A 21,032-nucleotide genomic window follows, 5' to 3' on the forward strand; every position below is an offset into this window, starting at 1 on the left:
TCTCTATGGGCCTGTCTTGTAGATTAATGGATCTGGTTGGCCGTTTGCTGCGTCTAGGGGTGTTCTATGAAGCGCAGCAGTTCGCAGCGATGGCGCAACGCGATGCTGTTAGTTTGCGCAAGCGATGTTTGCGCTCGCATTACAGGGGCCTCAACCTAGGTGCAATCCTGCCATGTGAGGTTTTAGCTTCAGTCTCCTTTGGGAAATGGGCATGATGAGAGTGGAACTGATAGCCTGGCTTTCTGACATGTGTTTTGGTAAAAACTGGTTTTGTCCTCGGTAGCATGGTTTAGTGCATTATTCTTGATACTTGGGGCATTATTGTTTAGAGAAGCATTTCCCACATGTGGTTCATAGTATGCATGATACAGTGCCCAGCAAAAGAAAGGTTTCATGGTAACTGAGTTCAGGGAATCCTGTATAAACTGTTAGGCTCAGAGAAGTCAGAGAGTAGTGAAGAAACAGGTTGGGTTTTCTGGGTTTTGTTTGTTTGTTTGTTTGTTTTTTAATGCATTTGATCCCAAAATTCCTTTTTCTGTGACCTCTTGTAGAACACGTTTTGAGAAATGGCGAGGGCAGGAAAATTTGGCCTTAAAGTGTTGCTCTCTAGACGGCACTTTAAAACATAGCAAGAGCCCTCAGCATCGTCCCTGACTTCCCGGCTGAGTCCCAGTGTAAGGGCTGGTCATTGGTTGGCGGAACTGAACATGGTGGTTTGCACTTGGGTTCTGGTGGCGCAGGCGCAGGAGCAGCCAGCTGTGGCAGCGCATTAGTTTTGGCGCAAGCGAGCCTATGCTGCAGGGTCACTTTTGGTTGGTCAGAGAAAGAATAATGATACCACCTTCTTCCCCCCTCCCCAATCTTTTTTTTTTTTCCCCCTTTACAAAATTTCCCCTTACCCTTTACCTCCTTTCCCTCCCATCTTCTTTCATTAACCCCTCCTAAAGGCATGTTATTTGAAAGCAATTGAGACGCAACCGAACTTTGCAGTAGCTTGGAGTAATCTTGGCTGTGTTTTCAATGCACAAGGGGAGATTTGGCTTGCCATTCATCACTTTGAGAAGGTTGGTTATTAAATTAATAGTTGATATTTATGAAGTGCTTTTGTGTGCAGGGTGCTCTTCATAGAAACCAACAGTAGTCCTTTGCTTAACCAGTCACATGATACTGTTATTTCTCTGACAGCATTGTGGTAGTCATTGGATTGCACATGTTTCATCAGTTTATACTTTTGCATTGAGAATGTACTTTAGTAGTTAGAAAAGCTTTTTAAAATGATAGGTGGCTATGTTTTTTAAAAAATTTATTGGCGGCTCTTAACGTCCCTTCATAGGTGATTATGTTAAGAGGAAAAAAAATGTCTATCTCTAAGATATATTCAAATACTTTTTGGGTTGGATGTTTGTCTGGGATTTGCTTCAAAATGATCTTCAAGTAGAGGGGCTTGGGTGGGATACAGATTAAGCCAGATTGAACATGATTTAATTGGTGAAGATGGCTCATAGGGACCCTAAGGGGGTTGTTACATTCCTCTGCTTTGGGCAGGAAGTTTCTATAATAAAAGCCAAAAAACATTTTTGTTGTGACATATATCACTGTAGACAATTGTGTTGTTGATTACAGAGTTGTACTTTTTTCAGTGTTTTGGTTAAAGTTTACATTTACTACACTGTAGGATTACCTGCCTTTCTTGATCAGTGATGTTCTGTAACTTGGCTTCACATGAGTAACTTGTAAAAGATTTGCATGACTGCCCCCATCTTCACAGGATCTGATTTAACGGTCCCGTGATAGAGCCTGAAAAAGTTGAGAATCATTGCTCTCTCTACAGCCATTTGTGTTTTAAGAAACTATTTGGATGAAATTTAATGAAGTAACATTTTTGTTTAAATCATTTTATTGGGGGCTAGTACAGCTCTTATCACAGTCCATACATCCATCCATTTTGTCAAGCGAAGTAACAAATCTTGTAGATTAAAGAGCTATAGTTGACATGTCTTTCTGAGCTCTATATTATAATTCTAGTTGCTGTCCTTATGTTGTATTTCCTTTTCAATAAGAGCTGTTGCTACTTCCTGCCATAAGTTTTTAGAAGAATTTGGCTGGTTAATTGTGAACTAGTAGTAAATTATTATTTGGCCTGATAAAATTAAAATTAAAAAAATTTTCCTTCAGGACCCTTTTGGTTCTTATATGAGAAGTTATTTTAATAACACTGAGTCTGGGAATGATGAAAATGTAATAAATAAGTGGGTTTAAAAAGATTGAATATGCTAGAAAAAATATAATTGCAGGTATAAAATACTCCCAAATGAAAAGTTATAATTGGGAACTTATTTTGGTACTATCCTAACTTGCCCTAAGTAACTGTCTTTTGATTTTTAGGCTGTCACCCTTGACCCCAATTTTCTGGATGCTTATATTAATTTAGGAAATGTCTTAAAAGAGGCACGCATTTTTGATAGGTGAGTGTTTTGATATTTGATAAACTTTCCTCAGCTTTTGTTATATTGGCACTGGAGAGTTTTGACTTAAATGATGACAATTCATTGAAATAAATTGACTTTTCTAATATGTCTCTCCTTGCCCACAGTGTCAGCTGTGTTATCTTTTCTTTATAGATACTGCTGCCCAACATGTTTTTATTGTTGGCGTTCCTGAGATCCATTATCATCCTTATTGGGAGTTTAGTTGAGATTTCCTTTATTGCAAAGGAAATTATTGTTTCTTAGGCTAGAGCAACGGTTCTCAACCTGTGGGTCGTGACCCTTTGGGGAGTCGAACGACCCTTTCACAGGGGTCACCCATTCATAACAGTAGCAAAATTATAGTCATGAAGTAATGAGAATAATGTTATGGTTGCGGGTCACTGCAACATGAGGAACTGGATTAAAGGGCTGTAGTGTTAGGAAGGTTGAGAACCAAAGGGCTTGAGTATTCTTTGAATCTGATTTAGAAAAAAGCTAAGTACATCTTGTCTGTTAACTTTGTTGTTAAAGGAAAGCCCGTTTTCTTATGGGGGAATAGAAAAGGTTAATGTTGGAAGACATGTAATACGGAAAATCTTGGTTTAAGTTTTAATAATAGTATGGATTAATTGTAGTTAATTACAAGTACTTGATACTCTGGTATAGTGTAGCATGATTTAATTGTAACAAAGCGTCCAGTAAAAGCAGTATTTTTTGTGTGGGTGTTTGTTTGTTTTTTTTATTTACAGAGCTGTGGCAGCTTACCTTCGTGCCCTAAGCTTGAGTCCAAATCATGCAGTGGTGCACGGCAACCTGGCTTGTGTATACTATGAGCAAGGACTGATAGATCTGGCAATAGACACCTACCGGCGAGCTATTGAACTGCAACCACATTTTCCTGATGCTTACTGCAACCTAGCCAATGCTCTCAAAGAGAAGGGCAGTGTAAGGATTTTCACTCAGTCTATTTCTTTGTTACCTGATAGGATTTAAAACATCTTTCTGTACATATTGTTATTAAGTAGCGAGATGATAAATTCTTTTATTGTGGTGTTTGGTTGAGGGAAAGAAAAGCAAAAATCCTAATTTTTCTGGAATATTAGAACTCCAGAATTGCTAGAAAATATTGTTATTTTTAGACTAACAATGGTTAGGATTGTCATAAAAACGTATCAGTAATGTCTGTTATTCTCCTGTATAGCTTTTCAACCTTTTTTTTTTCAGGTTGCTGAAGCAGAAGATTGCTATAATACAGCTCTCCGTCTATGTCCCACTCATGCAGATTCTCTGAATAACCTAGCGAATATCAAAAGAGAACAGGGAAACATTGAAGAAGCAGTCCGTTTGTATCGTAAAGCATTAGAAGTATGTTGAAGGTGGTATGGCTGGGTATTTTGTCTATGTGGTATGGTAGTAGAAGGAAAGCGGTCAAGTTTATTGTGTCATCCACTTTTTTGGTTAAAATAGATAGTGGCTAATAATTTAAAATAGGCTTATACATTGTGCGAGTAATTGAGTACCTAAGGTCTTTTGTGGTGTTGAATAAAATTCCGTTATTTAGAGAGAGCATAATTTTATGAGTAGATAAACAGATCCGAAGGATTTGAATTATGGTTCGGGCAAAGAATGTAGAAGGTCCCACAGACTGTCAGAAGAACAAATAAATTTGTCTCAGAAGAAGTCTATCCAGAATGTTCTTTACAAAGGAGGATGGTGAGACTCTCTCACATGCTTTGGACATGTCAGGAGAGAGCAGCCCTGGAAAAAGGATAGCCTGACTGGTAAAGTGGAGAGTCAGTGATAAAAAAGGAGACTGCCAAGGAGATGAATTGACACAGTGTCTGCAACTGTGGGTTCAAACATAACAATTGTGAGGATGGCACGGGACTAAACAGTTTTGTTCTCTTGTGTCCAGGGTTGTGATCAGTAGAACTGAGTAGTAGAATGGCATCTAACACAACAAGATAAATAGTAAGCCACAGTTCTAAAGAAGTCACTAACAAGTATGCAGTTTCAGTGCTTGCGGCCTCTTATGGTGGCTAGTACTTTTTTTTTTTTTAAAGCTCATTGTATCGGGGGCTCTTACAACTCTTGTTACAATCCATACATTAATTGTATCAGACATATTAGTACATATATTGCCATCATTCTTTTCTAGACATTTACTTTGTATTGAGCCCTTGGGGATCAGGCCCCCCCTCCCATGGCTGGTACTTTGGTAGGAGTTTTAGAAGAGAGATCTTAATGGTGCCCGAGTGTTAAGCATAAACTATGAGCAGGGGAAGTCTATCTACTTTATTGTGACTTGAAACAAGGAGAGGTATAAAACTAAAGAACAGTATATATGGTGATGAAATAGATCTACGTGGATATATTTATGGATTTAGTATTAAGGTAGCAGATGGACATTGGGCCTCCACTCAAGTACTCCCTCAGTGCAAGAACACTTTGTTCTATTAAACTGTCATTCCATAATGCTCACTTTCCCAACACAGTCGCGGAAGATAAATGGGTGCATAAGCAAATGTGGTGAAGAAAGCTGATGGTGCCTGGCTATCAAAAGAGATAGTGCCTGGGGTCTTAAAGGCTTGAAGGTAAACAAGTGGCCATCTAGCTCAGAAGTAACAAAGCCCCCATGGAAGAAGCACACCAGCCTGTGTGATCATGAGATGTCAAAGGGATGAGGTATCAGGCATCAAAGAATAAAAAATCATATCGTGAATGAGTGGCAGTGCACACTGGGGACCCAACACCCATTTGAGGCAACTGGACATCCCCTTATCAGAAGGGTCACGGGGAGGAGACGAGCCAGTCAGGGTGAAATGTAGCAATGACGGAACATAAAACTTTCCTCTAGTTCTTTAATGTTTTCTTCCCCCCCCACTGTCATGATCCCAAATCTACTTTACAAATCTGGTTAGACCAGAGGATGTACACTGGTACAGATAGGAACTGGAAACAGGGAATGCAGGACAACCGATCCCTTTGGGACCAGTGGTGAGAGTGGCAGTACTGGGAGGGTGGAGGGAAGGTGGGGTAGAGAGGGAGAACCTATTACAAGGATCTACATATAGCCTCCTCCCCGGAGGATGGACAACAGAAAAGTGGGTGAAGGGAGACGTCAGACAATGTAAGATGTGGCAAAATAATTTATAAATTGTCAAAGGTTCGAAAGGGAGGGGGTTGGGGAGGGAGGGGAAAAACGAGGAGCTGATACCAAGGTCTCAAGTAGAAAGCAAATGTGTTGAGAATGATGATGGCAACAAATGTACAAATCTGCTTGACACGATGGATGGATGGATGGATGGATGGATGGATTGTGTGAAGAGTTTTATGAGTCCCCAATAAAATGATTAAAAAACCCCAAAAAACTAAAGAACGGGTAGAATCCAGCTACTAACTCTTGAAAAAGAATGAGTAGACCTGGAAAAAAGTAGAACTATAGAAGACACTTGAGTAAAGTTCTTAAGGTTTAAGAAGATGAGCAGTTTGTAGCAGGTTTTTCCCCTTTAACCTCAGGTCTTGACTCTTTATAGGTCTTTCCAGAGTTTGCCGCTGCCCATTCAAATTTAGCAAGTGTACTGCAGCAGCAGGGGAAACTACAGGAAGCTCTGATGCATTATAAAGAGGCTATTCGGTAAGAGGCTTCCTTAAGTCACTCCTCTTTGAAGTTATCTTTTAATTTTTAAATGTTGGTATATTTGTCATATGTTTAAAGGGTTTTTAATAACAACATAATTAGCATTACGGAGAATTTTTGTACTGGGTAAATAAAACGTTTGTCCCCTTGTTTAGAATTAGTCCCACCTTTGCCGATGCCTACTCTAACATGGGAAATACTCTAAAGGAAATGCAGGATGTTCAGGGAGCCTTGCAGTGTTACACTCGTGCCATCCAGATTAACCCTGCATTTGCAGATGCCCACAGCAATCTGGCTTCTATTCACAAGGTACGCCTGCTTATTAGGATACCATGTATGTTAGGATCTAGTGTTTAATTTGATGAAACTTTATCATTCTAATTTATTTCCAGGATTCAGGGAATATTCCAGAAGCAATAGCTTCTTATCGTACTGCTCTGAAACTTAAACCCGATTTTCCTGATGCTTACTGTAACTTGGCTCATTGCCTGCAGGTAAGGAATAACAGGCGCGTAAGTGGCTGTTAGTGTTGTAATCACTTTTTAATTGCTATGTGGCATAGTAGTCCAAATTGACTGGAGACAGCATCTTCTAATACAGCGGTTCTCAACCTGTGGGTTGGATGAAATTTCCCAGGACTCACCCGATTCATGACAGTAGAAAAATGACAGTTATGAAGCAGCAACGAGAATAGCTTATGGTTGGGTCATTGCAGTATGAGGAACTGTATGAAAGGGTTGCGCCAGGTTGAGAACCACTGTTGGAATAGATTGATATCGCTGTAGTCCAAAGACATAGAAAATGCTAGCTCCTGAGGCACGTTTTTCTGTGTTTGCCTTGTTTTACTTTCGTCAGATTGTCTGTGATTGGACGGACTATGATGAGCGAATGAAGAAGCTGGTCGGCATCGTGGCTGAGCAGTTAGAGAAGAATCGGTTGCCTTCTGTGCACCCTCATCATAGTATGCTGTACCCCCTGTCTCATGGCTTCAGGAAGGCCATTGCTGAACGGCACGGCAACCTCTGCTTGGATAAGGTGAGATTCTGTTGTTGTAAAATAAAACAAACATATAGAAACTTACGCTACACAAATGAATTATATAGTGGACACCGTCAAATTAAGAGACCGTCCGTTATTCAAGAAACCCTGATATGTGTACAATCAAACCCCCCTCTATCTCTTATGGTGGCATTCTGAACTTGAAGGCTAAAATATACTGCTATTTCCATTAAGTTAAAAACTAATGTTAATAAAAGATTTGGTGTGGTAGACTCTTTGAGAATCTGAGTACTGCTTAATCAAAGATAAGAATTTGCCTGGCAGAATCGATTGGAGTGGTAGGTGTAATGTTTAAAAATGACTTCCTTATGGCAATATCTAAATCTCAGAGTCTGTCATGCTATGTTCACAGTATCTCATTCCTGCAAGTTTTAGATTTGCTGTGTAGATAGAGATAGAAACATGTCCAGGTATGAAACTTATATAAGCTGTTAAAGTTTTAATGAACTGTCGATATGAATTGAATGAAGTGTCCTTGGCAATATATGTAATGTATTTTTAGTGCTCTTAGATGAAAATAAGCCCCAAATCTGCTGGTAAACATTATCTTCTGTTGGTAGATCAATGTCCTTCATAAGCCACCATATGAGCATCCAAAAGACTTGAAGCTCAGTGATGGTCGACTGCGTGTAGGCTATGTGAGTTCTGACTTTGGAAATCATCCCACGTCTCACCTTATGCAGTCTATTCCAGGCATGCACAATCCTGATAAATTTGAGGTAAGAGCAGTGTTTTCTCTAGAATCACTATTTCCCTTTTAAAGATGTTATTTAAGTAAGCACAGTGATTGTCTTCTTGTTAGTACTTGTTAAAGCTAGTCTTTTGGGAGCAGTTTGGCCAGCGCTGTTGAACACACCGTGCACTGCCTTTCAGGTATTTTGCTATGCTCTGAGCCCAGATGATGGCACCAACTTCCGAGTGAAGGTGATGGCAGAAGCCAATCATTTCATTGATCTTTCTCAGGTATGTGACTGGCTTATACGTCCAACTTTTTATCATGAACAAATAGCGGATAAAACGATTAACGTGATTTGGAGGCCAATTATTTTTGTCTTATTTTCTTGGCCATTTGTATTTATAATCAGCCTCACTTTGACTGTGGTTGCAAGGGGAACAGAAGTATTAATGTTTGTGCTTGTATGTATAACTTTTTAAAGGATTAAGCCAGCACTTTTGTCAGTTCTTTAATAATTATTAACTCAAATTGAATAACATAGTGGATCAGAAGAAGAATAAATAGGTTATTTAAAGAAAATTGCTATTGTGATACATGGTGTGCTTTTTTTGGTGTGTGATCCATGTATCTTTGTGGGATTTTTGGTCATTATACTTGTACTGCTAGTTCCTCTAGGAATACAAGTTATGTGATAAATAAAACTTGATTTCCGGGGGAGTGAATTTGTTGAGGATGAAGATTGGACATTTTTCTTCAAACGCTCTTGGCTACTTTGGTGATAATGTAACACAGAGAATATGCAGTATATGTTTTCATTGGGTGCAATTTAATAGGTTCTGACTTACAGTGCCTCCGTGTCCTATGTACAACAGAAGGAAACACCACCCAGACCTACGCCAGCCTCAAAATTATTCCTATGTTTGAGCCCGTTGTTGCAGCCGCTGTGTGGATCCATCTTCTAAAGTGTTCCCCTTTTAACCGCACCTCTTCCTTACCAAACATGATGTCCTTCATTCCTGAAAACTTGTTCAAAGTTTGTAGACCAAGTCTCATTATCCTTGCCTCTAAGGAGCATTCTGACTGTTCTTCCAAGACAGATCTGCTTGTTCTTCTGGCAGCCCATGGTACTTTCCATTTTCTTCACCAGCACCACTATGGCAATGCATCACTTCTTTGGTCTCCCTTATTCAGTGTCCAACTTTCACATGAGGTGATTGAACACTCCATGGCTTCGGTCAGGCACACCTTAGTCCTCAAAGTAGCATCCTTTCTTCTCAGCACTTCAGAGAGTTCGCCAATGCAGCGGGTTGTTCGATCCCTTGACTGCTGCTTCCAAGAGCAAGCAAGACAAAGTCGTTGACCAGTGCAGTCTCTTCTCATTTCCCATGTGTCACCCGTTGGCCCCATCGGGAGGACTTTGGTTTTCTTTACATTGAGGTGAGGCGTAGTGGTAGTGGCATAGTGGTTATGCATTGGGCTGGGATTCTCAAGGTCCACAGTCGCTTGGCAGGAGAAATACGGGGCTTTCTCCTCCTGAAAGGAGTTACAGTCCTGGAATCTCACAAGGGCAATTTTGCCCTGTCCTATAGGGTCATTGTGAGTTGGCATCAACTTGATGACAGTGAGCTTTTATTGAGTTGTAATCCACACTGAAGTTTGCAATCTTCGATCTTCATCAGCAAGTGCTTGAAGTCCTCACTTCAAACAAGCAAGGTTGTAATATCCGCATATTGCAGGTTGTTACAAAGCCTTCCTCCAATCCTGACACTACATTCATTTTCATATAGTTCAGCTTCTTTGATTTTCTGTGCTTTCTGGGTATTCTTTGCTTTCAGCCAAGATCCACCTGATAGGAGCAATTATATCTCTTGTTCCACATCCTCTCCTGAATCTGGCCATACTTTCTGGTAGCAATGCTGCAACTGTTGGATGATCTTCAGCACCATTTACTTGCATGTGATATTAATGATACTTACTAATTTCAGCATTCTGTTGTATAACCTTTCTTTGGAATGAGCACAAATATGGATCTCTTCCAGGCTGTTGGCCAAGTAGCTGTCTTCCACATTTCCTGTCAAAGATGAGTGAGGGCTTCTTCCCGTGCTTCATCAGCTTACTGAAACATTTAATTTTTTCCCGCGGAGCCTCGGTTGGCCTCGGATACCCGTCGTCCTGCTGTCCCCGCCAGCCGGCGGGCCACGTGCGGAGTGCCCCTCGTCCCGGGAAACGGGGCGCGGCCGGAAAGGCGGCCGCCCCCTCGCCCGTCACGCACCGCATCGTGGGGAGCCTGGTGCTAAACCATTCGTAGACGACCTGCTTCTGGGTCAGGGTTTCGTACGTAGCAGAGCAGCTCCCTCGCTGCGATCTATTGAAAGTCAGCCCTCGACACAAGGGTTTGTAAAAAAATAAAAAAAACATTTCATTTTTTCATCACTTTCTGGAGCCTTGTTTTAGGTTAATGCTTTCAATGCAGCTTGGACGTCTTCCTTCAGTACCATTGATTCTTCCTCTCGTGTTACTTCTTGAACTTGAATGTTGACTAGATCTTTTGGTATAGTGCCTATATTTTTTCCATCTTTTTAGAAAAGTATTTTTAAATACTTTTATTGGGGACTCTTACAGAGCTTATCACAATCCATACATTCATCTCTTGTGTCAGGCACATTTGTACATATGTTGCCATCATCCTTTTCAAAGCATTTTCTTTCTACTTGGGCCCTTGATAATCGGCTCCTCGTTTTTTCCCTCCCTCATGAACCCTTGATAAGTTATAGATTATTATTTTCATATCTTACATCATCCTCTGTCTCCCTTCACCCACTTTTCTGGTGTTCGTCCCTCTGGGAGTGGGTTATATGTCGATCCTTGTGATTGGTTCCCCATTTCTACCCCCACCTGCCTGTTACTTTCCATCTTCCTTGATGATTCCTGCATCATTCAACATTTTGCCTGTAGAATATTTCAATGTTGCAACTCAAGGCCTGATTTTTTTCCTTGAGTTCTTTCAGGTTAAGATGTGCTGAACATGTTCTTCTTTGGCACATTTCATTATAATTTGCATTTTATTCCCTAGCTGTCTTTTGAAAATTTCTGTTCACCTTTTACTTCATTTCTTCCATTTGCCTTATGCAATGTATTATTTTATACGGATCATTGCAAGCTTAGTAGAAGGACTGTGACTTATGTCATTTAATAAATAATAAGTTCTAAGGTCTTTTGTGATGTAACGATTCCTTCAGAAATATACCTGGCCATTTAAAAAATTCTTTTATTGTGAATTAAATGAAAATTTACAGAAAAGATGCAAATTTTACATTTAACCATTTATACACATTCTGATCCAACTCATCTATTGCAGTGCCTTCAGTGTGACAGCCCTTCTCCTGCTTCCTCTTTGTGTTTTCTGCCTCCATCCCTCCATCTTTCCTAACCCTCTGTACTTTGTCAGTGGGTAAAGACGGCCCTTTTGATTTTACATGATTGATTATTCTCACTGGAAGGTGAGTTCGGTTCCAGACCTGAAGGGTAGGGCCGTAGTCCTGGGGGTCCCTACAGTCTCTGTCTTACCAGTAGGCCTGGTCTCTTTTTATCATTTTGAGTTCTGTTCCAATTTTTCCTCTCACTCGTTCCAAGATCTTCTAATGTGATATTTTTCAGAGTGGTTGGTAGTCATAGTGGGGAACCATCTAGTTCTAGTTTCAGGGTTGTGGAAACTCATGTTTGTGTGGTCATTGTACTGTGTTGCCAAATATTTTGACTTTCCTCACTCTTTGCTCTGGACTGGGAGAAACCCATAGTTCCAAGTGTTTGACTCTGTCCTTGACCGTTTTTAATTTAGGTTGGATGGTTTGTGACAGAAAAGAAAACCAATCTCTCTATCACTGCGACCTTTGTACTTTTTTTTTAATTGACCAAAACTGGTCAGGATTACCTTGTAAACCCTCCCTTCTAGGAGCGGAGGTGGAGATTGCCACTGTTAGGTTGTTATTTTTTTCTGTAGAATGACTTGCGAGTTGAATCCATGGAGCTTTCAGTTAGCAACCCAGTGCTTAATCACTGTGCCGTCAGTGCTCTTTATAGATACCGATACCAAATAAAAAGAAACTACCCACTATATTTTAAACCATTTGGTTTACTTTGGTTTTTTTATCCATATTGTTTTCCACTCAGATTATGTTCGATTGAATGTGGAGATTGTACTTAAACTGTCTTGAACTATTCTGCCCATTTATTTATTTAATAAATCTTTTTATTGGGGCTCATACAACTCTTATCACAATCCATACATACATCAATTGAGTAAAGCACCCTTATACATTCGATGCCCTCGCCATTCTCAAAATTCACCTTCCAGTTGGGTTCCTGGAATCAGCTTGTTTTCCTTTTCCCCCCCTCCCTCTCCCTCCCCACTCCCCTCTTCCCCCTGAACCCTTAATAGTTTATAAATAATTATTTTATCTTATCTCACACTGCCCGGCGTCTCCCCTCACCCACCTTCCCATTGCCCATCTCCCAAAGAGGAGGTTACACATAGATCTCCAAGATCGGTTCTAACTTTCTACACCCCCTTCCCTCCTGGTGTCGCCACTCCCACCACTGGCCCCTGAGGGGTTCATCCGTCCTAGATTCCCTGTGTTTCCAGATCCCTACTGTACCGCTGTACATCCTCTGGTATAACCAGGTCCACAAGGCAGAATTGGGGTCAGGATAATTGGGAGGGGAGGAAGCGTTCAAGAACTAGAGGCAGGTTTTTAGTTTCATTGTTGCTACACTGAACCCTGAGTGACTCATCTCCTCCCCACTACCCCTCTGCAAGGGATGTCCAGCTGTCTACAGATGGGCATTGGGTCCCAATCACGCACTCCCCCTCATTCACGGTGATGTGATCCCCCCCCCCCCCCCGCCGCCTTTGTTGTTTGAGGCCTGGTCCCCTCTGCCCTTCACGATCACACATGTTAGTGTGCAACACCATTTGCACACCATTTTTTGTTAACCATTTTATTGACATACTATGGGTCTGCTGCATTTCAATGGTTTCTCTTCATTTTTGAAGGCTCGTTTAAAATACCAACTCCTTCAATACACTTTTAATCCAAAAGTAAACTCACCTTTGTTTTATTTCTATAATGCTTTGGGGCCCATTTTAATGACAATCATCTTTCTACCCTGCGTTCCTGTGTTCTTACATAAACGTGGACACCTGTGAATTACTCTTATTCCTATTAAGATTAATTGAAGGAGCCCTGGTGGTATAGTGGTTATATGCTGGGCTGCAATCTGCACAGTCAGCAGCTCTAAACCACCTGCCGCTCTGCAGGAGAAAGACAGGGCTTTCTACTCCTGTAAGCCCACCGTGGGGTGGGAGGCGGGGCGGGGACACTGCTAGGAGTTTGGTTTGGAGACCAACTAAATCAGCATGAGATTGTTAGGTACCACTGAGTCAGTTCCAACTCAGAAACATCTCCTTCATCTGACCCATCCTCACAATTATTTCATGGTTGAGCCCATTTTTTGTAGCCACTGTGTCCATCTGTTCCGCTGCTATCCCTATAGTTTTCAGTGACTAATTTCTTCTTCACAATCTTTAAGCACTGCTGAAACCTGTTCCCTTTGGGTGACCCTGGTGGTATTTGAAATACCCGTCACATAGCTTCCAGCATCACAGCCACACCGACGCTACCACAGTACGACAAACTGACAGACAAATTGTGGAGCCTACGATTATACATAGTAAATTCTTATTTCTTTGATTCCACAGATTCCATGCAATGGAAAGGCAGCTGACCGCATCCACCAGGACGGAATACACATCCTTGTAAATATGAATGGTTACACCAAGGGTGCTCGAAATGAACTCTTTGCTCTCAGGCCAGCTCCTATCCAGGTACAGAAATTGATAAGTATTGTTAACAGTGTGTAACATACTAGAAAGAGAGTGATAATAGTTCTCTGGTGGTTCAACAATAGGTAGTCATGCTTGAATTTCAAAAGTCTAGCTTTTGAAATGCAGACTCTTGATTGTATATCTGTGTGCATGGTTGCATGTAAATATATATGCACATAGTTGAATGTAAATAATTGCTTTGTCTTACAAATTGAAAAGACATTTTAGCAATTAGAAGGTTATCCTAAAATAATACTTAATTATTCTTGGCTAGTGAAATCAGGATGTCCTTGTTTGTTTAATTTTTTTAGCCTTTTAGAAACGGTTCTTAATCCTTTTTGGGCCTGATTTTAGGCTATGTGGCTGGGGTATCCTGGTACAAGTGGTGCACTTTTCATGGATTATATTATCACTGATCAAGAAACTTCACCTTCTGAAGTTGCTGAGCAGTATTCTGAGAAACTGGCTTATATGCCCCACACTTTCTTTATCGGTGATCATGCCAACATGTTCCCTCATCTGAAGGTAGGTAGAAAATAGGTTATGAAGGAAATTTTAAAGAATCCTAGTTTTTTATTTTTCTGCTGTTGTCCACACACATCTGAAAGATCTGTTGAATCTTTTTCCATCAGAAAAAAGCAGTCATTGATTTTAAGTCCAATGGACACATTTATGACAATCGGATTGTTCTGAATGGAATCGACCTCAAGGCATTTCTTGATAGTCTACCAGATGTGAAAATTGTTAAGGTGAGAATCTAGTCAATATTGTCATTGAAGTACAGTTAATTGCATTTGTGAACTTTTCCCTAATGATGCATTTCTTTCTTTCTTTCTTTATTATTTTAAGATGAAATGTCCTGAGGGAGGAGACAATGCAGAAAGCAGTATTACAGCTCTTAATATGCCTGTTATTCCTATGAATACTATTGCAGAAGCAGTTATTGAAATGATTAACAGAGGACAGATTCAAATCACGATTAATGGATTCAGTATTAGTAATGGACTGGCAACAACACAGGTGAGAAGAGACTTATATACCTCCAGGTAGTCATGTGTCTCCTTTAAACTCTAGAGAGTAAGCATTGTTATCTCCATTTTATAGTGGATGATGAGTTCAGTGAATTTTTTAATCTATCTGTATTTGTCTGAATAAAAGTGTTGTGGGTTCAGTCAGCAGACTACTTAATGACTGACTACTGTGTTAAAATTTTGTTTTACTTCTTGCATCAGGCTTTACTCTGTTGAGAAATAGTGAACTATATGTAGGTACCGTGTTGCTTTTAAACAAACAAGCATTTTGTTACACTTTGAGTGACAGTTACAGAACAAATTATCTTTCTACTCAATAGTTCATACACATTTTAAAAATGTGCTATTACATGCAATCCATTCAATATAACAATATTCTTTCCCACTCTCCTGGGCTCTCTGTTACTTTTTGCCCAGCTATCCCCCCCCCCCCCCCTTTTCCTGCATTTTGAACTTAGTTTTGGGGCAGATGCTGTCAATTTGGTCTCTTTGGGTTTGGGTTAAGGAGCCCTGGTGGCGTGTGATTACTTGTTAGGCTGCTAAGTGCAAGGCCAGCAGTTCAAAATCACCAGCTGCTCCACAGGATAAAGACGGGGTTTTCTATTTCCATACAGAGTTAATAGTCTTGGAAACTCATTGGAGGAGTTCTGCTCTATCCCAGGGTTGCTGTGAGTTGGAATCATCTCGATGACAGTGCGTTTTAGTTTGGTTGATTGGTGTGGGGAGCATGGTCCTTACAGGTGTTACTGTGCTCACTTGATCGCTGGTCTATTATTTGGCTGAAAGGTGATCTCCAAGAGTGGATCCAATTCCAGGTTTGAAGAGTGCCTAAGGGCAATAGTCTCTAGGGTTCTACCAATCTCATCAGATCAGAAAGCCTGGTCTTTCTAATTATCATGAATTTTCTACATTTTCCTGCTGCTGTGTCCTGGACCTTCTATTATGATCCCAACCAGAGCAGGCAGTAGGCACACCATTTGAAGAGGAGGTTGTGGTTTGTGTATACTATTAGTCCTCTGTAGTGATCATTTTCTTGAATCTTTTAAAAAAATTTTCTTGAATCTTTACTATTCTTTACTCTGGATGACAAGAGCCAAATAGTTGTATCTTAGATGGCCGCCGCTCTAGAGCTTTTAAAACCCTTGTTGCTACTCTTGGTGGACTATATTATGCCAGTTGACCTAGCTGTCCCCCCTGAAGCTATGCTTCTAAGCTGGCGACTCAGTTCCCTGGGGTGTTTTAATTATAGCTAAGAAGTTTGCATACCTCTGCCCCGGAATGTTTTACTCTATACCTGGACATATTTGTAGCACATACAAATGCGTATGTAAAAGTACCTTCTGCCAAACATGTATATGCTCATGAGTATACTCCCATATGTCATACCACCTGTGTTCAGCTTACATATCTACCTATGCAACCACCACTTGTAAATTGTTATTACTGTTGCACATTTTCATATATAATAGTATTTACCTCTGTTTCCCTGGACTCTTAGTAGACTTCCGGTTGTCTTTTGTCTTGATCATGTTATGCTGGTTTCCTCTTATTACGTATTGCTTTCCTCTTCCGTCAATCAAATTAATTAATACATGTCTGCTATTCAGTTAGTGGTTTTCTTTTTTCTCCCCTTCTTCCTCTTCCCATCCCTGGTACATAAGGAATGTTTTTTCACGTAAACTTTTTTATAATATTAAGTCTAATAATTGCTCATTTGTGATTGACCTTTCTCTCGCATAACATCTTCCAGGCTCATCTGTGTTGTAAGATATTTTGTAGATTCATCATTATTATTTAGCATGGTGTAGTGTATGCAGGTACCATAGTTTGTCCATTTGTTCATTGACCATATAGTTTCTTGTTTCTGTAATTCATCCTTTCCCTGGCTAAATCCTACTCCTCTTAAAGACTTCAGTTCAGACAGATACTCTAGGAATTTATTCCTGTCCTTATCTCTTAATCTTCCATTCTTTTTTATCTTCCGCACCTAACTACTGTACTTCTGTAATATTTGGAGTATATCAATAACATTTAATAGGGCAAATTGTAATCCTCTGTTTCTGTCCTCCACTGAATTGAGTTACTTTAATGCCACGTGTTAGCTACAGTTAATATAGATAATATATTGCATGCATGGAAAAATATAGTAATATAGATAATATATTGCATGCAGGAATAAATGAATACAGAACTCTTTTTTTTACATTTTATTAGGGGCTCATACAACTCTTATCACAATCCATACATATATATACATCAATTGTATAAAGCACATCCGTACATTCTTTGCCCTAATCACTCTCAAAGCATTTGCTCTCCACTTAAGCCCTTTGCATCAGGTCCTCTTTTTTTCCCCCTCCCTCCCCGCTCCCCCCTCCCTCATGAACCCTTGGTAATTTATAGATTGTTATTTTGTCATATCTTTCCCTATCCGGAGTCTCCCTTCCCCCCCTTCTCTGCCGTCCGACTCCCAGGGAGGAGGTCACATGTGGATCCTTGTAATCAGTTCCCCCTTTCCAACCCACTCACCCTCTACTCTCCCAGCATCGCCCCTCACACCCCTGGTCCTGAAGGTATCATCGACCCCGGACTCCCCGTGCCTCCAGCTCCCACATGCACCAGTGCACAACCTCTGCCCCATCCAGTCCCTCAAGGTAGAATTCGGATCATGGTATTTGGGGGGAGGAAGTATCCAGGATCTGGGGGAGAACTGTGTTCTTCATCGGTACTACATTGCACCCTGACTGACCCTTCTCCTCTCCTAAACCCCTCTGTGAGGGGATCTCCAGTGTCCGACAAATGGGCTTTGGGTCTTCACTCTGCACTTCCCCCTTCATTCACTATGGTATATATATATATATATATATATATTTGCATGATGCCTTATACCTGGTCCCTTTGGCACCTCGTGATTGCACAGGCTGGTGTGCTTCTCCCATGTGGACTTTATTGCTTCTGAGCTAGATGGCCGCTTGTTCACCTTCAAGCCTTTAAGACCCCAGACACTATCTCTTTTGATAGCCGGGCACCATCAGCTTTCTTCGCCACATTTGCTTATGCACCCTTTGTCTTCAGCGATCGGAATACAGAACTCTTGCTACGAGATTGTAAGGCAAGAATGTCTGGTTCTAGGAGTTAACAGTTTGGTTAGAATACCCAAGTCTGGGATAGTTACATAACAATGTAACACAGAACCAAACTCAGAGGAGGCTTCAAAATGCTTGTGTAAAAAACTATTTGGGTCCAGGAGGGCCGATGGTGTGGAGGCAGCCCGGGGCCAGGGGTATGATGCCTTGATTTAAAAGAAGGACTTTCCAAATACCTACTTCTTTATTGTGTATTATGGATACCAAGGAAGAGAAGAAGGAACGGAAACAAAAGTTATTTTGCTCGATTGAAAAAGAAAAAACAAGCCAAGCAACAAAATGCAGAGACCACTTCAGCTATCGCTCCAAGGAGTCGTACTGGAAAGGAAGGTGCTCACCCAACCATTTTAGAACAAGACAAGTGCAATATCACTGTCGATCATGAGGAATACATTCCTGATGGGAAGGAGAAAAGAAAGCAGTCAGCTAAAGGAGATCCAGAGTTAAAGAGATACTATAATAGTGATGACAATCAGAACAAGACACATGATGAAAAGGAGAAGATGGTGGTTCAGAAGCCACATGGGACTGTGGACTGTACTGCTGGCAGCCAGGACACCCTAAACTCCATAGCACTGAAGTTTAACATCACGCCCAATAAACCAGTAGGAATGAACAAACTTTTCACTCATAACATTGTTCCAGGACAGGTCCTTTTTGTGCCAGATGCCAACTTTCCTTCCAGTACCTGAAGGTTATTGTCATCCAACGCTGGCGTTACTATCTCCGTCATCCCCAGATGCAGAATATGATAAATTGCCTGATGCTGACTTAGCAAGAAAGGCCTTAAAACCGATTGAAAGAGTCTTATCTACATCTGAAGAAGAGCCAAACGTTGTAAAATTAAAAAAAATGAATTGTCGCTACTTCACTGATGGAAAGGGTGTATGGAGGTGTCATGATTGTCACTCCTAACAGTATCATGTTTGACCCTCACAAGTCTGATCTGTTGGTTATTGAAAATGGGTGTGAGGAGTATGGCCTCATCTGCTCCATGGAAGAGGTGGTGTCCATTGCTCTCTCCAATGACATTTCCAACATGAAGATCAACGATGTCTTGCCCTCACCTGGAGAATGGACGACCTGGCTTCTGGAAAAGATATCAGTCCATTCAGTAAGTTCAAATCTCTCAACAAGAAAAAATGTCATAATGGAGAGAGAACTATTAGTACAGGTTCCAAATCAACAAAAACTTGGGACCAGGCATCTGATGACACACATACAAAGTCCTTGGACAGCCCTTTGCCCGGAAAGTTAAAGAAACTGAAATCTATAGAGGCAACCAGCAGATCTACCCCAATGACAGGGGTCAGCAAGGGACTTCCTGACACAGCATTTGAATCTAAAGCCAAGGAACACTCATTTAGTGGAAGATAATGACTTGTTGACTTGGAAGAACTTTCTTCTCAAACTGATAGTGGGTTGGACAAAGGAGAAAATGCCAAGGAGTGTGTTTACCCAAGGAATCTCAGGAAAGCTAAGTCAAAAGTCATTAATTCTGCTGTAGAAGGACAGCTATAGTCAGTTCTGAATGTTTCGGGCACAGAGAGTGATGCTGAACTGAAGGGAGCCCTAGAGTTAGAAGCCCGTGAGAAACAAGATATAATGCCAGAAGTGGACAAGCAGTCTGAGTCCCCAGAGAGCCAAGTGAAAAACACACTGAACATACATGAAGCACTAGATAAACTTAAACTCATCAAATATTACCTTAATAAGAACAAAGAAGTGTCACCGTTACCTGAAAATGTGCAGAAAGCAGGGTTAAGTGATGACAAAAACATGGAGTAGACATCACTCTTAGTAGCTCTCTTCCCCAGACAGGTGACCCTCCAACTGAGGGCAAGGAAGAGCTGGATAAAATCAGCCCACCCATTCCACTGCAGCTAGAACCTTCTGCAGAAGAAAATGAGTTTAAGGAGTCTCTAGATTCCTTTTTGTAATCGTCTCTGGATAAAAGCTGCCATGGTGCACAAATGGATGATAAATCTGAAATTCAGCTGTGGCTATTAAAGAGAATCCAGATACCCATTGAAGATATACTTCCTTCAAAAGAAGAGAAAAGCAATACAACTCCCATGTTTTTGTGCATCAAGATGGGAAAACCAATGAGAAAATCCTTTGTCACCCACACTGCTGCCATGGCCCAGCAGTATGGCAGACGAAGGAAGCAGCCGGTTTGCTGTTCCTCCAGAGAGGGTTGATCCCTTGTAGACATTCTTTGTTCAGTGGTCTCCTGATGTCTACGGTAAGGATGCCAAAGAGCAAGGCTCGTTCGTGGTGGTGGAAAAGGAAGAAATGAATATGATCGACAACTTCTTCAGTGAGCTGATGACCGAGAGCTGGGAGGTCATCACTGCTGAGGAGGCCAAGCACAGGAAGAGCACGTGCAGCTACCGTGAGGCGGACAAGGAGGAGGTGCTGCCGGTCGTGCAGCCGCAGAGCACCCTCCTGGAGAACATGCACCTGGAGCAGCTGGCCCTACGCCTGCCAGCAAGGGCACAGAGGTATCCGTGGAGACTTGCGTACAGCACACTAGAGCATGGGACCAGCTTCAATACACTATTGGAAGTCAGCATCACTACATTGTCCTGTCTTAGTGGTCATCAAGGATGTGGATAATCAGATTTTTGGAGCATACGCAACACATACATTCAAGTTCAGTGACCACTACTATGGCACAAGTGAAACTTTCCTTTACACTTTTAGTCCCAATTTTAGGGCCTTTAAGTGGAGTGGAGAAAATTCATACTTTATCAATGGAGACATAAGTTCTTTAGAATTTGGTGGAGGAGGGGGCCGCTTTGGTTTATGGCTAGATGCTGATTTATACCATGGACGGAGCAACTCCTGTAGTACTTCAATAATGATATTCTTTCGAAAAAGGAAGGCTTCATAGTTCAGGACCTCGAGGTATGGACATTTGAGTGAAACTGAGGATGAGAAGAACATCAAAAGACTGGATCTGATCAGCTTCCCTCAAGTTGGCTGGATGACCAAAGCTCCAGTCCAGGTTCCTCACACATCACAATGCTTGCTTTCTGCCTCGTCTGGGGCTGCAATCACACTGCAGAGAGACTGGAAAGGTGTACGTGGAGGGCAGACACGGAGGAACGACATTTGAGGTCCCA

At 41.2% G+C, this 21,032-nt stretch overlaps 1 protein-coding gene and 1 pseudogene across 2 annotated transcripts in view; both read left to right on the forward strand.

The window, feature by feature from the left end:
• OGT (O-linked N-acetylglucosamine (GlcNAc) transferase) overlaps positions 1–21,032 on the forward strand; it is a 68,797-nt gene that overhangs the window by 15,575 nt on the left and 32,190 nt on the right. For both annotated transcript variants that reach the window (XM_075539711.1, XM_075539712.1), the window contains exons 5-18: positions 948–1,064; positions 2,386–2,465; positions 3,218–3,413; positions 3,693–3,833; positions 6,005–6,105; positions 6,264–6,417; positions 6,501–6,602; positions 6,964–7,143; positions 7,728–7,886; positions 8,041–8,130; positions 13,602–13,727; positions 14,082–14,252; positions 14,360–14,476; positions 14,577–14,747. In XM_075539711.1, coding sequence (XP_075395826.1) covers positions 948–1,064; positions 2,386–2,465; positions 3,218–3,413; positions 3,693–3,833; positions 6,005–6,105; positions 6,264–6,417; positions 6,501–6,602; positions 6,964–7,143; positions 7,728–7,886; positions 8,041–8,130; positions 13,602–13,727; positions 14,082–14,252; positions 14,360–14,476; positions 14,577–14,747 — 1,905 coding nt within the window. The remainder of the gene's footprint in view (positions 1–947; positions 1,065–2,385; positions 2,466–3,217; positions 3,414–3,692; positions 3,834–6,004; positions 6,106–6,263; positions 6,418–6,500; positions 6,603–6,963; positions 7,144–7,727; positions 7,887–8,040; positions 8,131–13,601; positions 13,728–14,081; positions 14,253–14,359; positions 14,477–14,576; positions 14,748–21,032) is intronic.
• LOC142434638 (nuclear receptor coactivator 7 pseudogene) lies at positions 18,101–20,832 on the forward strand (annotated as a pseudogene).

The sequence above is a fragment of the Tenrec ecaudatus genome, chromosome X (genome assembly GCF_050624435.1).
Source record: "Tenrec ecaudatus isolate mTenEca1 chromosome X, mTenEca1.hap1, whole genome shotgun sequence".
Taxonomy (NCBI): domain Eukaryota; kingdom Metazoa; phylum Chordata; class Mammalia; order Afrosoricida; family Tenrecidae; genus Tenrec; species Tenrec ecaudatus.